This window comes from Cetorhinus maximus, chromosome 18, assembly GCF_964194155.1.
Source record: "Cetorhinus maximus chromosome 18, sCetMax3.hap1.1, whole genome shotgun sequence".
Taxonomy (NCBI): Eukaryota; Metazoa; Chordata; class Chondrichthyes; order Lamniformes; family Cetorhinidae; genus Cetorhinus; species Cetorhinus maximus.
In genome coordinates, this window is record NC_135896.1 from 23,752,773 (window position 1) to 23,767,928 (window position 15,156).

General features: G+C 43.0%; 1 protein-coding gene across 1 annotated transcript in view; it reads right to left on the reverse strand.

The window, feature by feature from the left end:
• unc79 (unc-79 homolog, NALCN channel complex subunit) overlaps positions 1 to 15,156 on the reverse strand; it is a 201,467-nt gene that overhangs the window by 93,244 nt on the left and 93,067 nt on the right. Inside the window, exons 23-26 of the mRNA XM_078562184.1 lie at positions 12,970 to 13,127; positions 9,129 to 9,310; positions 4,860 to 5,061; positions 164 to 343 (exon numbers count right to left, since the gene is read on the reverse strand). Coding sequence (XP_078418310.1) covers positions 164 to 343; positions 4,860 to 5,061; positions 9,129 to 9,310; positions 12,970 to 13,127 — 722 coding nt within the window. The remainder of the gene's footprint in view (positions 1 to 163; positions 344 to 4,859; positions 5,062 to 9,128; positions 9,311 to 12,969; positions 13,128 to 15,156) is intronic.

Sequence of the window (15,156 nt, forward strand, 5' to 3'; positions counted from 1 at the left end):
TACGGAACCGGATTTTTCGGCACCATTTTTATACCTATATATGAAGTAATTGGTGTCCTGGCCATATTAAACAGAACACAACTGCTCTGAAATAACAGTTCTTATAACCTAATCAATAAAATTCACCAACAAAAAGTGAAATTTGTAGACCAAAGGCACTTACGCAGTTTGGTGCTTAGAGTTTCTGGAAGAGAAAGTGCCCTCTTTGACTCTCCTGGACCTTTCACGCTGTCCCTAAGGGAACGCACACTCCTCTGTCGGTTTCGTGCAAAGCGAGCTCGCTTGATTTTCCACATGGCCGCATCACTTAGGTTAGCAACATTTGTCCTTACAGCAGTTATAGCTGCATGAAAGCACACTCAAACATGAAAGATGACTGGTCGAGTGAAAACATTTGAAAAAATTGCACAACTCAGATATCAAAGGTTTGCATTTAATGCCTTAACAAGGCGAACGAAAAATCAGTTCATTTCTAAAGAGATAGAACTGAAAAGCAGAGAAGTTATGTTAAACTTAAATGGAAGCTTGGTTAGACCACTCTTCAAGTAACGTGCACAGTTCTTAGAAAGGATCTAGAAGCACCAGAGATGATGTAAAAAAGACTTAAAAATCTGATACCAGAACTGAGGGGTTATACCTATCAGGAAAGATTGAACACGGTGAAGTTTTTTTCCCTGGAAAAAAGGCTGAGGTGTTACATGTTAGAGGGTTTTACAAAAGGGTTTGATGAGAACAATAAATATAAGACTGTCACTAATACATTCAATACAGAATTTAGGAGATACCTTAATAATATATAATACTTTGTTATCTGGAAAGTGGTTAGAATGTGAAACTCGCTACTATGAGGAGCAGCTGAGGCAAATAGCATGGATGGATCCAAGGAAGAGCGAGACAAACACGAGGGAGAAAGGAATAGAAGGTTAAGCTGGTAGAATTAGATAAGGAAGGGTAGGAGAAGGTGCATATGGAGCATAAACATTGACACATACCAGCTGAACTGCATGACTTGTTTGTGTGCTATACATTCTATGCAATACTACATAATATCCTTAATCTTCATGTACTTTACATTTGACAAAAATATGAATAGAAACACCTCAGCATCCATAGTATTCTGCTTTTTGATTAGCATTGCGATTCTGTTTGGTTTAGTTAGTCATACTCTCACGTCTGGATTAGAAGGTTGTAGGTTTGAGCCATGCAGCAGGATTTGAACACACAATCTAGGTCGACACTTCAGTGCAGTTTAAAGGGGGATGCTGTTCTTTGGATGGAATGTGAAGCTAAAGCCTTGACTTTTTTTTTCAAATGCCCATCAGAGATTCCATGTCATTATTCAAAGAGCAGAGCTTTACGGTCCCCCGCGGGCAGGTTTGTTGGCTAGGGCGCCGCGGGGCATGGGGGTGCAGTTAAATTCTGTGGCTGCCTTTCCCACCACTCCTGACCTGTCCATGGTTTAACAGGTGGCAGGCAAGATCCCTGGCTGCCCACGCCCCCTCATGCCAATTGAGGCCCTAAAGTGGCCAATTAGGTGCCATTTAAGGGGCACTTTCTGCCTAGCCGCAGCTTTTCTGTCGGTGGGGGAAGTCCAAGGCAGGTAGGAAGCCCGTCAGGTAAGCCTGCTTGGGTCTCTGGCAGGAAAAGCAATTGCCTCCCTAATGGGCCCCCTTTTCTATTCAGAGGCCCCTCTACATGGTCTGCTCCCCCCAGATGCCCCTTGCCACCTGGCTTGTGCACTCTGGCCCCCCAAACCCTTTATCACTGCTCACTCCCCCCCAACCCCCACTCTCTCGACCCCACCAGGACCTCCTCTCCTGGTCCCACCGAGAAGCACAACACCCCAGCCCCCTGCTACAAGTGACCTCTCATCCCACTCCTAGCTCTTTTTTGCTCGGAACTGTTGCAGTGGCCACCACGCCCAGAGATCCTGCTGGGACCAGAGAGCTGTTAACTAACATGATTGGCCGGTAGCTCTCAGAAGTGTGACTTCCTCTCCAGGTGGAGGTGGAAGTCTCGCCCTTAGCCACTTAATGCTCCTCCAAGCGTTAAATGGCTGCAGGGCAGCCTGCTGGATTGGGGGCAGGTTTCACGATGACTTTTCTGGCTGCAGGTGGTAAACCCTGCCACCCTGTGAAATCCTGCCCAAAGAGTAGGGAGTTCTTGTTTCCTGGCCTAAATCTCTGTCAACCTCAAAATACAAAGGCCATACTCGCAGCCATTCATCCTACTGTTTGCAGGGTGTTCCTGGAAGACGATGGTTGTCGCGTTTGCCCAAGTATTCTTAAAAGAATTCCAAAAATAAGTAATTGTATATGACATGCTTTGAGGTGCCTGGCATGATAAAGTGCTATATAGATAGGAGTATGATTATAACCATGTAGAGATAAAATATAGCTTCTAGAAGATTGAAAATCTCAAGCTATATTTAACTATCTTTTTTAATTTCCTCATTAATTTCTGTATGTGATGCTCCTTGTCTGATGTTCTGATCTCTGCTCCACCATGATAATCCTTAAAAGGTAAACACGAAAATCTGCCCCCATATCTTCTACATTCTTTTGTAAATATGCTTTCTTCTGGATGACCACACAGCATGAGAGAAAGTGCAAAGTTCCTCAGGCAGAGTTGCTTGCTTGCTGATTTAGGACATAGTCCATTTTTTTTTAAACAAAAACAGAATTACCTGGAAAAACTCAGCAGGTCTGGCAGCATCGGTGGAGATGAAATCAGTTAACGTTTCGAGTCCTCATGACCCTTCGGGAGAACTGAGTATAGTTAGGAGAAAGGTGAAATATAAACTGGTCTAAGGTGGGGGGGTGGGGGGGAGAGAGAAGTTGAGGGTGGGGTGATTGTGGGGATAAGCAAGCAATGATAGGAGCAGATAATCAAAAGATGTCACAGACAAAAGGATCAAAGAGGTGTTGAAGGTGGTGATATTATCTAAGAAAAGTGCTAATTAAGAATGGAAGGCAGGATACTCAAGGTACAGCTCTAGTGGGGGTGGGGTGGAAAGGCTAACAAAGTTTTAGTTTTAGATTTAAAAATAATGGAAATAGGTGGGGAAAGAAGAATCTATATATATTATTGAAAAAAAAGGGAGGGGGGAGAAACGGGGTGGGGTTGGGGGGAGGGGGAGTTTAAGATCTAAAGTTGTTGAATTCAATATTCAGCCCGGAAGGCTGTAAAGTGCCTAGTCGGAAGATGAGGTGCTGTTCCTCCAGTTTGCGTTGGGCTTCACTGGAACAATGCAGCAAGCCAAGGACAGACATGTGGGCAAGAGAACAGGGTGGAGTGTTAAAATGGCAAGCGACAGGGAGGTTTGGGTCTTTCTTGCGGACAGACCGCAGGTGTTCTGCAAAGCGGTCGCCCAGTTTGCATTTGGTCTCTCCAATGTAGAGGAGACCGCATTGGGAGCAACGAATGCAGTAGACTAAGTTAGGGGAAATGCAAGTGAAATGCTGCTTCACTTGAATAGAATGTTTGGGCCCTTGGACGGTGAGGAGAGGAAGTGAAGGGGCAGGTGTTGCATCTTCTGCGTGGGCATGGGGAGGTGCCATAGGTGGGGGTTGAGGAGTAGGGGGTGATGGAGGAGTGGACCAGGGTGTCCCGGAGGGAACGATCCCTACGGAATGCCGCCAGGGGGGGTGAGGGGAAGATGTGTTTGGTGGTGGCATCATGCTGGAGTTGGCGGAAATGGCGGAGGATGATCCTTTGAATGCGGAGGCTGGTGGGGTGATAAGTGAGGACAGGGGGGACCCTATCATGCTTCTGGGAAGGAGGAGAAGGCGTGAGGGCGGATGCGCGGGATATGGGCCGGACACGGTTGAGGGCCCTGTCAACAACCGTGGGTGGAAAACATCGGTTAAGGAAGAAGGAGGACATGTCAGAGGAGCTGTTTTTGAAGGTAGCGTCATCAGAACAGATGCGACGGAGGCGAAGGAACTGAGAGAATGGGATGGAGTCCTTACAGGAAGCGGGGTGTGAGGAGCTGTAGTCGAGGTAGCTGTGGGAGTCGGTAGGCTTGTAATGGATATTGGTGGACAGTCTATCATCAGAAATTGAGACAGAGAGGTCAAGGAAGGGAAGAGAAGTGTCAGAGATGGACCATGTGAAAATGATGGAGGGGTGGAGATTGGAAGCAAAATTAATAAATTTTTCCAGGTCCCGACGAGTGCATGAAGCAGCACCAAAGTAATCATCGATGTACCGGAGAAAAAGTTGTGGGAGGGGGCCGGAGTAGGACTGGAACAAGGAATGTTCCACATACCCCATAAAGAGACAGGCATAGCTGGGGCCCATGCAGGTACCCATAGCCACACCTTTTATTTGGAGGAAGTGAGAGGAGTTAAAGGAGAAATTGTTCAGTGTGAGAACAAGTTCAGCCATTTTTTTTGTCCAGGCTTACCCAGAAGCTTCTAAAATGTATACCAGACATCTAAAAGCTGGCTTTTAAAAGAAAGAACTCTCATTTATACAGCACCTTACATGACCTCATCCCAAAACACTTTACAGCCAATGAAGTACTTTTTGAAATGTAGTTACTCCTGCAATATAGGAAACACAGCAGAAAATCTGCACACAGCAAAGTTCCAAAAGCAGCAATGTGATAATGACTAGATCATCTGTTTAGTGGTTTTGGTAAAACAACTGCTCACTTTCTACTCTCTCCTTCTGTAATGTAAAGGCATTTGTTACTGAAATTTCAATGATTTTTTGCACAAGTAGCCAGAAAGACAAATCCCATCAGAACCAAACCCTTCCCTGCTCCCTTGTGTTGTTTCGAAGTTGGCAAAAGGTATATTGCTGCAAGAAGCCTCATGGGTTGGAAAATCTGTGGAGAAAATGACTAAACTTACTTGTAGGAAATGGAAACTCCTTATTGCAATCCAAATGAAGTTGAGCCTCCAGAGACAGGGTATCAAACCTATTGACGAAGAACTCCCAGCTTAAAGCTGGAATGTCTTGCTTTAAGAAATGAAGCAGAAATAATTTGCTGAGGATTGTTGGTCTATCCTTCACCACAGTGTCAAACTGAAAATCGAGGCAAAGACAGAGACCCTACACGAAAGTAAAGAAAAACTAAAGGTTAATCACTCAGGCTGTATATATAATCAGATTTTGAAATCTTCTTAGTTTTCCATGGTATTATTTTAATATGTTATTTAATATTTTACATGCATTTTTGCAAACTCAAACTGTTTTAGTCTTTTGCACCAGAAACGATGCCAAGTAAAGAATTTCCCTTCTATTCTCATTTTCTTCATGCAAAGTACATTAATTCAAACTATATTTTAAAACAATTGTGTCAGGTTCTTGGCAAAATTATATTTATAGTCACTATACATTAATTAAACTGGACAATGTAAAAACCAAATTTCGCTCTTTTCCTTCTTTGATTAAAGGGCTATTCTGTCATTCTTAAAAGTTTTTTTTTATTCATTCATGGGATGGAGGTGTCACTGGTAAAGTTAGCATTTATTGCCCTTCTGCTGAGTTGCTTTCTTGAACACAATTTGCTAGACCATTTTCAGAGGGCAGTTATGAGTCAGTCACATTGCTGGAGGTCTGGAATTACAAATAAGCTAGATGGAATGAGGACAGCAGATTTCCTTTCCAAAGAGTCATTAATGAACAAGTTGGGTTTTTAATGACAATCCAGTATTTTATTGTCATTATTACCAAGGCAGGCTTTTCATTCCAGGTTTATTTGATTAATTGAACTTAAATTCTCCAGTTGCTGTGATAGGATTTGAACTTAGATCATTGGATCATTAGTCTAGGTTTCTGGATTGCTAGTCCAATAACATAACTGTTGTGCTACTGTATGCCCAGAACATGGGTGGTGTGTGCACATGTTGCACATTTCTAGCTGCCCCGAGAAGGTGATTGTATATTCTCCTCCTTACACCACTGAAGACCTTGTTGTAAGTGCTCCCACAATGGTATCATGAATGAAATTCCAGGGTATTTACTTAGAAACTGAAAAAACTGCATTATATCTCCAACTTAGGATGTGTAGCTTTAAACCGGTACTGGAGTATTGCCACGAGTTCCACAGGTATCGGTGTTGGGACCCTTGCTGTTTGTGTTACATATTAATGATTTGGACATGAACGTGGGGGGCACAATTGGGAAATTTGCAGATGACACAAAGATTGGCCGAGTAGTGGATAGTGTAGAGGATAGCCATAATCTCCAAAACGATTTAGATGGGTTGGTGGAGTGGGTGGTAAAGTGGCAGATGGATTTTAACATAGAGAAGTGTGAGGTCATACATTTAGGGAGGTCAAACAGTTACAGGGATTACATAATAAATGGGAATATACTAAGAGGGGTAGATGAAGTGAGAGATTTTGGCGTACAAGTACACAGGTCCCTGAAGGCAGCAGTTCAAGTGGACAAGGTTGTGAAGAAGGTGTATAGAATGCTCTCCTTCATTGACAGAGGTATAGAATATAAAATAAGGATTTAATGTTGGAATTGTATAAAACACTGATGAGGCCACAACTGGAGTATTGTGTGCAGTTCTGGTCACCACATTACAGGAAGGGCGTAATAGCTCTGGAGAGAGTACAGAGGAGGTTTACAAGAATGTTGCCAGGGTTAGAAAAGTGTAGCTATGAGGAGAGATTGGATAGGTTGGGGTTATTTTCCTTAGAACAAAGAAGGCTGAGAGGTAACTTGATTGAGGTATACAAAATTATGAGAGGAATAGATAGAGTGGACAGGATAAAATTGTTTCCCTTGGTGGAGAATTCTAGAACCAGGGGATGTAGATTCAAGATAAGTGGCAGAAGGTGTAGGGGGGACATGAGGAAGAACTTTTTTGCGCAGAGGTTAGTGGGTGTCTGGAATTCGCTGCCCAAGTTGGTGGTAGAGGCAGGAACTCTAAACTCTTAAAAAGTACCTGGATCTGCACCTAAAGTGCTGTAAACTGCAGGCCTATGGGCCGGGTGCAGGAAGGTGGAATTAGAAAGGGCACCTGGGTGTCCTTGGGCTGGCATGGACAAGAGGGGCCAAATGGCCTCCTTCTGTGCTGTAACTTTTCTATGGTTCTAAATCACTGCCCTTGCCCTTCCTGATGTTAGAGGACAATGGGCTATTGAAGAGAGATGCTGCATTGCATTCTACACCTAGTGCACAGCAGAACCGCAGCCTGTTGGAGATGTTGAGGGCGGATATTGAGTTCAGTGGCACAAGCCCTAATCAAAAAAACTGCTTTGCCTTGGATGGTGTTGAGCTTCTTGGACGTGGTTGCAGCTGTGCCCATCCAGACAAGTGGTGAGTTTTCCATCATACTGTTGACTTCAATGTTGTACATGCCTGAGGGGTAAGGAGGCGAGGCACTCATCATATAGTACCCAATCTCCATCCTGCTCTTCTAGCCACAGCATTTTTTATAATATAAACAGAAAATTTTGGAAATACTCAGCAGGTCAGGCAGCATCTGTGGAGGGGAAACAGAGTTAACATTTCAGGTGACCTTTCGCAAAACCTTATGGTCAAGTAGATTCGGATGAAAGGTCACAGAACTGAAATGGTCCCTCTGTTTTTCTCGCCACAGATGCTGCCAGGCCTGCAGAGTATTTCCAAAATTTTCTGTTTATATTTCAGATTTCCAGCATCCATTGTATTTTCCCTTTGTAATAGTGTTTATTTAGTTGATCCAGTTCCGTTTCTGTTGAATGGTGACCACTCAACATATTAATGATGAATGACTGGGGTGAGGGCATTGCATTTAAGGTCAAGTGGAGATGACTGGACTTCCTCTTGTTTGAGATGGTCACTACTTGACACTTAGGTAATGCAAATGTTGCCTGTTACATGTCAATCCAAGCATGGATAATATCCAGATTCTGCTGCAGGCTAGCACATTATTGGAGAAGTTGTGAATGGACCTAAGAACTGTAGAATTATTAGGAATGGGAACTGTCCTATTGCTCATCTCATGATGGAGGGAATATCATTGGTGAAGATGTTGAAGATGGCTAGGCTGAGAATGTTTTCCTGAGACACTCTTGTAGCGATGTTCTGGGGCTGTGTTGACTAGCCTCTGAAAACCACAACCATTTTCTTTCGTGTCAAGCATGACTCCAGCCAATGCAGGTTTTCCTTTTGACCAACACTAAATGGCTATAGAGCTTTACTATCATCCACTGATTGTAGGACTGTTTACCTCAACTGTTTTTTCTGCTTCATTGCAGATAATTCTGTGTGATTGCTTCCCTATGCTCATACCTCATTCTAAGGAATGCCTGATGCTGCTCCTGGCCTGGCCTACTGCAATCTACATTTGAGCAAGGATTACTTTCCTGGCCTGATGCTGTTCAAGGGATGAGGAGCATAATGAGCCATAATGTTACAGCTTGTGTTTGTGTATAATTCAGTTCCTGAAGGTGACACAAAGTGCCCCCCTGAATGCCCAATATGGGTTGTTAGATCTTTTCTTAGTCTGTCCCACTTAATGCAATAACAACAGCTCATATCTATACAGTGCCTTTAATAGTAATTAAACATCCTAAAGTGTTTCACAGGAGCACTAACTGTCCTCTGAAATGTTCCGGCAAACCACATAGCAATGGGCAATAAATGTTGGTTTTATTGGCAGCACCCACATCTGTAAATGAAGATTTTTTTTTTCAAAGGCCAAAATCTTTCTCTGAAGGACATTAGTGAGCCAGTTGGGTTTTTATGACAATCCGAAAGATTTCAAGATTATTTTGCTCTGGTGTTAGCCCACAAGTTTCCAGATTCATTTTTGATAGAATTTGCCATTGCTGGACTTTAACTCACCCCTTTAAATTTCTAGTCCAGCGTTATATCCACAAGGTTATCCTAACTTATATTGTCTAATATATAGGGATCGTTTGAAGGGCAGGGAATATGGATAGGAGTTCCTTTTTTTCATTAACTGTTAGACGCTGCCTTTAAAATTTAGCTTGTTTGGACGGCCAGTTGCTTTAAAGAACAAAAAGAAGCTTATCTTAATTGGACCAGAATGCAGTATTTTAGTTCCATTAGTATAAATGTTATTCCTTTTGGCCAATGTAATGAATAGAAATGGAAGAATACAATTGTCATTTTGGCATAAGATACTACATCAAGCATCTGTGCTCATAACTTACTTGTAAAGCTGGTCTTTTAATGGAATCAAGCAGAAGTCTGGCTCTTGTAGCCACTGCTGGATTAACATCTTCAACTGCAGCCAGGAAACAGCAGAAGGCATGGGCTAGGGAGTACTTCAGCATATGATTCTTTGTCACAGATTGGATATCCAAAAATCTGCACAGAACCACCACTTTCTCCACTACATACCAAAAAACATGATACTGAATTGGTACCAAAAGCAGTAGCAAAGATTTGCATGTCACAACCTAGATTATGAAATGCAAAAAAACCTTATAACATGCAATAACCTTCTAAAATTCTTGATTTAATACTGAACAGTGTATATATGAATCAGACCAGGGAAAGTTCCTATCTATTTGAAACAAAACCAGTTCTAATGGCCTGAATGATAAATTCTTTCCTGTTTTATTTACCAAGGAATTACTTCTCTTATTTACCAATTCCACTAAGAACAATATAGTTAAGGACATTAATTATTCTCTGAGTCAGACAATGTGGCTTAAAGGTCAGATGACAACATAATTTATCTTTATGCCTTCTGAACTAAGGTCCACCTGAACAAATACTCCTGATGAGGGAACCTGTTCCCATGCCACTATCATGCCCCTTTGGTCAACTGATCAAAAGCATAAATTACTAGCCAGGATTTATTTCCCTGTCTCATTTCCCGTCACAAAGGAAAACACCATGGCTCCGGCAGGTGCCTTGTTATCCTGGTATCCAGCAAATCAGATAGGGAATAATTTGGGAGATTGAGCCTGTTACTTTCCCAATCCGAATGTTTCTAGACAAATACAAATAGTAATGATCCTTCAAAAGTATCAGGAAAGATAGCCCTTGTCAAGAAAATTCTAAATAAATATACAAAAATACATGAGCACCAGGGCACCTTGGGAACAAATAGGTACCAATGAGATGTACAAGAAAAGGCAGCTAAATTGATGGTTATGCTAACAAGTTACTTAAGAATTTAGAGATTAATAGATTAACTGGATCAGAGGGAGGTATCCAATAATAACAAAGGTAGCATGGGTTCAAGCTTAGATGAGTTTAGGTGTAGCTTCTTTACACACAGGATGGTGAATATATAGAAAAGATCATCAAGAAAGCCAGTGAGATGAAAAGATGTTAAAAATCATAGGGATTCATTTTTACCATAGAGGACATGAGAAGGACACAGGAGATAAAGTAAGACAATAATGTTCGTGGCCTTTGGAACTGGTCAATGGATGGAAGTAAGTCTTTTCCAGTCCTGTTGTGGTGGGCGTTAACTAAGTATGTCTGGTAATGCGTCAAAGGTATCCACAGTCTTCTAGATCTCACTTCATTGTTTTATTGATTGGGAGAGGAATTTCCCAGAGTTTTCCATGAGTTTGGTCATAGATTTTTATTTCTTTTTGTCTGCCCAAAGATTTACCATTTCTATCAAGTAAGGAAGGTGGTGCATGAATTTCTACCAAATAGCATAAGAACTGATGGGGGCTAATTATCTTTCCTCACCTTCCTTGTCATCTATGTGACCAGACCAATAGCTCGATATTTGTGTTCCCAAGTGAGTCATGTAGAAGTAGTGCATGGAACTTGAAACACCAGAAGACATGAGCATCCATAAAGACCAACTGTGGACAATGGAAACCCCAGCTTCCTGTTGGCCATGTTTACAGCCTGTTAGGTTGCGCACTGATAGAAGCCTGCCCTTACACAATGCTCAGTCAGCTCTCAATCTACCCTGCAATCCAGTCCCATGCCTCAGGAAAATGACCCAACCCCATCATCCTCAACAGCTAGTAATAACATACTGTAATAATTGCAAATATGTGAAATGGCAATGTAACCTAGAATATGCCATTACTGAAAAGATGGGTAAGTGTTTCTGAAATCAACAAAGATCTTTATGAAAAAGTAGCCTGAAGCTTATTGCTGACCACCGTGAGAAAGAATTAATCTAATTATTTTAATTCCTGGTTATTTAGTTAAAATCAGAAACTCTAATTATGGCTATAATTTTGCCACAATATTTTTTTAGTAATAACTTAAGTTGTCAAACATCATTAAAATTATTGTAGAAATTTGCCAGAACTAAATTGCAGCCTTATATATAATGCAATTCAAGTCCCGCTCCAGGACTTGATGGCCAAGGAAAGTGTGTTCATAATGTGGCCAAACAGGTTGAATATAAACTTGTAAATCTTTCCAACATATGTCAATGGCAGGTGGTAAGAGTGGGATAAATTCCTCCTCGGCCATGTAGTGGAAAGTGTAAAAGTGTGTGTTGCCACAGCAACTTGGACTCCTTGGGAGGCTGTTTGGCTTGATGACCAGTATGGATCAGCTTGGTCCCAACAGCACGGGGTTCAATTCCCATTCCAGTTGGGGTAGATTCAGGACCTGCCTCCTTACCCTACCTGCGGTGGAGAGCACGATGCTGTGGGTCAGGCCTGCCTCTGGACAGTTCACAAGAAAGCCAATAGTAAGAGGAACAACAATTTATACTGCATGAGAAGATAGCTAGCTGTTTCACACTGTTGCTATGCAACAGCAACACGAGTGGTATTCTCCACTAACAGGACGATGCTGTCAAGGCAAAAAGATGTTTTGCCTATCACACAAATGAATAATGCGGTATATGAATTTTGGTGCCAGTGTGAAGACAGGTATGTAGGCTGTACACTCACCTGTTGCTCAAATTTTTTGGGAGACCTTACCCTTCCAGGGTAATCTGAGGTAGGCTGATCATTTTTCAGGATTGATAGTCACATATGTTCACGCCTGTCCTTTGCGGACAGAAGGAGCATGTCCACGCATTGCGCATTTTCCAACTAAACAAAAGCTTGGGGGTCAGCCATTCCCTGGTTCATTCCCCATGGCAATGCCTTGACCAAAGAGATTTGACCAGCCTGGTTTCAATTTGAACAAAAACTTGGCAGTTAACTGCTCCCTGGTGCATTCTCCATGACAATGCCCCCCCCAGAGTGCACTTGTCAACCAATCAGCATTCTCTTATCACGCAGTATAAATTGTTGTTCCCTTTACTATTGATATTCTTGCGAATTGTCCTGAAGAGTGCAAGATGAAAAGCTTTGACAGCATGTCTCTGTTTTCAGCACTACTCAAGTTCTGTACTCTCAAATGACTAGACATAATTCTGGCAATCCAGTATATCACTTCAGGCTACACACACTTAAATTGCAGCCTACATTGCATTTCCAAATTTTTGTATGTTCTTGTAAACAAAGTGGTTCTTATAGGAATAGTATACTCTGCTCAGCACATTATGATTTAGAAAATGGCATTCTAGCAAAGTATACATGCGTGTAAAGTAAAATGGGTGCTGTGCAATACACATGGACGGTATTGATAAGTAAAAATCTCAATGGCGTCAATCCTGAATTTCCCAAGGGGCAAGTCTGAGCTCTTCCTATTAGCAGCAGTTGCAATAGATCATGTTGGAGCTGTGGAGATTGTACAATGACTTATGTCAGCATCAGCATCTTCTTATCAGTCTATTCATTGTGTAGTTAACGTATCTTTCTTGGCTGCCCCTTTGTTGATTTCAGGATAGTGTGCAGGGAAAGTAAAATACATTTTCTTGTTGCAATTGCCCTAACACACCACAGCTTTAGGTTTAAAAAGAATTACGAAGGTTTCTAATTCCCATGACAGCGTTAATTGTGACACCTTATTTCTATAGTATGATTTATAAATAAAAATGTACTTTATCATGGTATTATTCTTTTTTATCCCATTCCATTCTTTTAAGTTTTAAAAGTTTACATTCTCTCCATGAATTTTGATAAGTTTTCATTCTTTCCATTGTACAATTTTTTTCCATCTTACCAGCTTCAAACCGCATCTTCCAGTCTTTGCTGTTAAAATTGCTGTCAATGATGTTCCAGAATATATCAGCGCCATGCGAAAGAGAAAGTGCGTGGAGGAACAGAGGTATTGCCACAGAGGCAAGCTGTGAGAATTCAGACTTAAGTACTTTCCACAGGCTGCAACAAATACAAGGAGAAATGAAAGTTTGAGACTAGGTTCGATCTTTATAAGCTATCCGCATGAGATAATGTATTCACATTCATTTTCTTTTCCTTCATGTCACAGATAATTTAATCATTTGGTTACTTTGGAACTCAGTGGCCGGAATTTTCTGGCCCCGCCACGGCGGGATCCCCTCCCCTCCCCCACCCCCGGCAGCAGATGCCATTTAAACTTTCATTGACTTCAGTGGGACCGGAAGATCCTACTGGTGAGAGGGCCGTAAAATTCCAGCCAGTATCCTTAGTCCCTGATGTCCGCCTTGGATTTGCACACCTGGTTAGTTAAAAAAAAAAATGGACTGCTGGGAGGGATCACAAGCAGCAGTCTCATTGAGAAGTTCAGGTGGCATCAGAGACTGCCATAGCGATAGCCATTAAGTTTACAGCTATCTTCTAAATAAAAAGATGATGCTCGGAATTTGCAGCCAGTGGTGAAGCAAGAGCTCTTGCTACTGAGTGCAAAGGCAGTTGCCTACAAAACAGCTAATGATCCCTGTGGCGTGGATTTCCCTCCAGCAGCTTTAATCAGACACTGAAGTCATGGGGATCTCTTTGCAAGCAGCAGCAATGATGTCAGCAAACGGTAAGCAGCCAATCACACCTGAAGTATTCACACACAGCAGGCCAGAAAGTTAAAAGCACTTAACATCCTTTCCTTTCAATTTAAATTTCCAGATAGCAAAATAAATGATTATGATTAGGTTAAGATATAAGCGAACATAAACAAAGTCTTTTTTTAAAAACTCATTTTTAAAATATGTGCAATTTGTTATTAGGTAATACAAATTTAGCATTTTGGGGCCAGTAAGGGTGTTTAGCAGTAATTAGGAAGACAGTACACCATTAAAAACTGTTACACCTCATTCTACAAGGTATCACTTTCTCAAGGTTTTTCAAGTGAGGCTAACCAGCATAAGGATGAAGTTCTGGTCAATGCAATTAGCTTCCCACTGACTGCAGTCTAGGGGTTGGAAGAGGAGGAAATGCCTCAACAGTACACCAACTGGAGAAGCATAGAATCGCTGACAGCAGCTTCTGGAACTCCACTTTGTTCTTCACAGGGGCAGGAATTTTAGGTTGGTGTGTGAGCACGATTGGCGGGCCCAGAATTGGCGGGATCAGGCTGCCGCCCGCGATTGGCCCATGACCGCGATTTGACGCTGGTGGGCCAATTAAGACCCGCCAAACGTGACTTCTCAATGGTCGGGAAGGGCAGGTTGGGGGCGGGGGCCTGTCGGCCTCTGGGTCCAACGGCAACTTGGCGGCCAGTTTAAAAACGGAACAGGCAGTCCCTGGAAGGCTGCCAGTGACGAACACATCTTCAGCATTGTGACCATGAAGCTATGGCATCAAGTGCGGCTGCAGACGCCAGGTGGGAGGGCAGGTTGCATGGGTACTCGGCACCCCCCCATCCCCTGGATTTTCGGATGAGTGCCTCCCGGTCGTCCTGAAGGAGGTGGCTGCCAGGAGGATCATCCTTATCCCCAGGGGTGGCATAAGGAGGCCACCGCACCTTACCAAAAGAGCTTGGGAGGAGGGAGCAGCGCTCGTCAGCAGCCGTGATGTTGTGCGGCGCACCTGGGTCCAGTGCCTCAAGAAGTTTAACGATCTGCTACAATCAGGAAGTGTGAGTACCGTGTTGGCATGCATCAGTGTGTTGAAGTGTTAAGAGCTGGCCGATCCCCCCCCCCCACCCCGTGGAGCTCAGGGGTGTTAGAGTCTGAGTGATGCTGGAGCTGGCCAAGGGGGTGAGCCCTGGCTGCTTGAACTGAGTGCCTTGTGGCTCAAGGGCCATGACTCAGATGTGCCCTGCAAGGTGCTCCTCAAGTGGGGTTGGTCAGGCTGCAATGGTGCTGCAGGTAGAGAGTGGACTAATCCATGCTCCGCTGTCCTTTCAGAAGATGGCCCATAACAACAGTGAAAGGTTGCGGACCGGCGGAGGCCCCCCCAAACCTCCTCATCCTAATGAGGTACAAGCAGACTC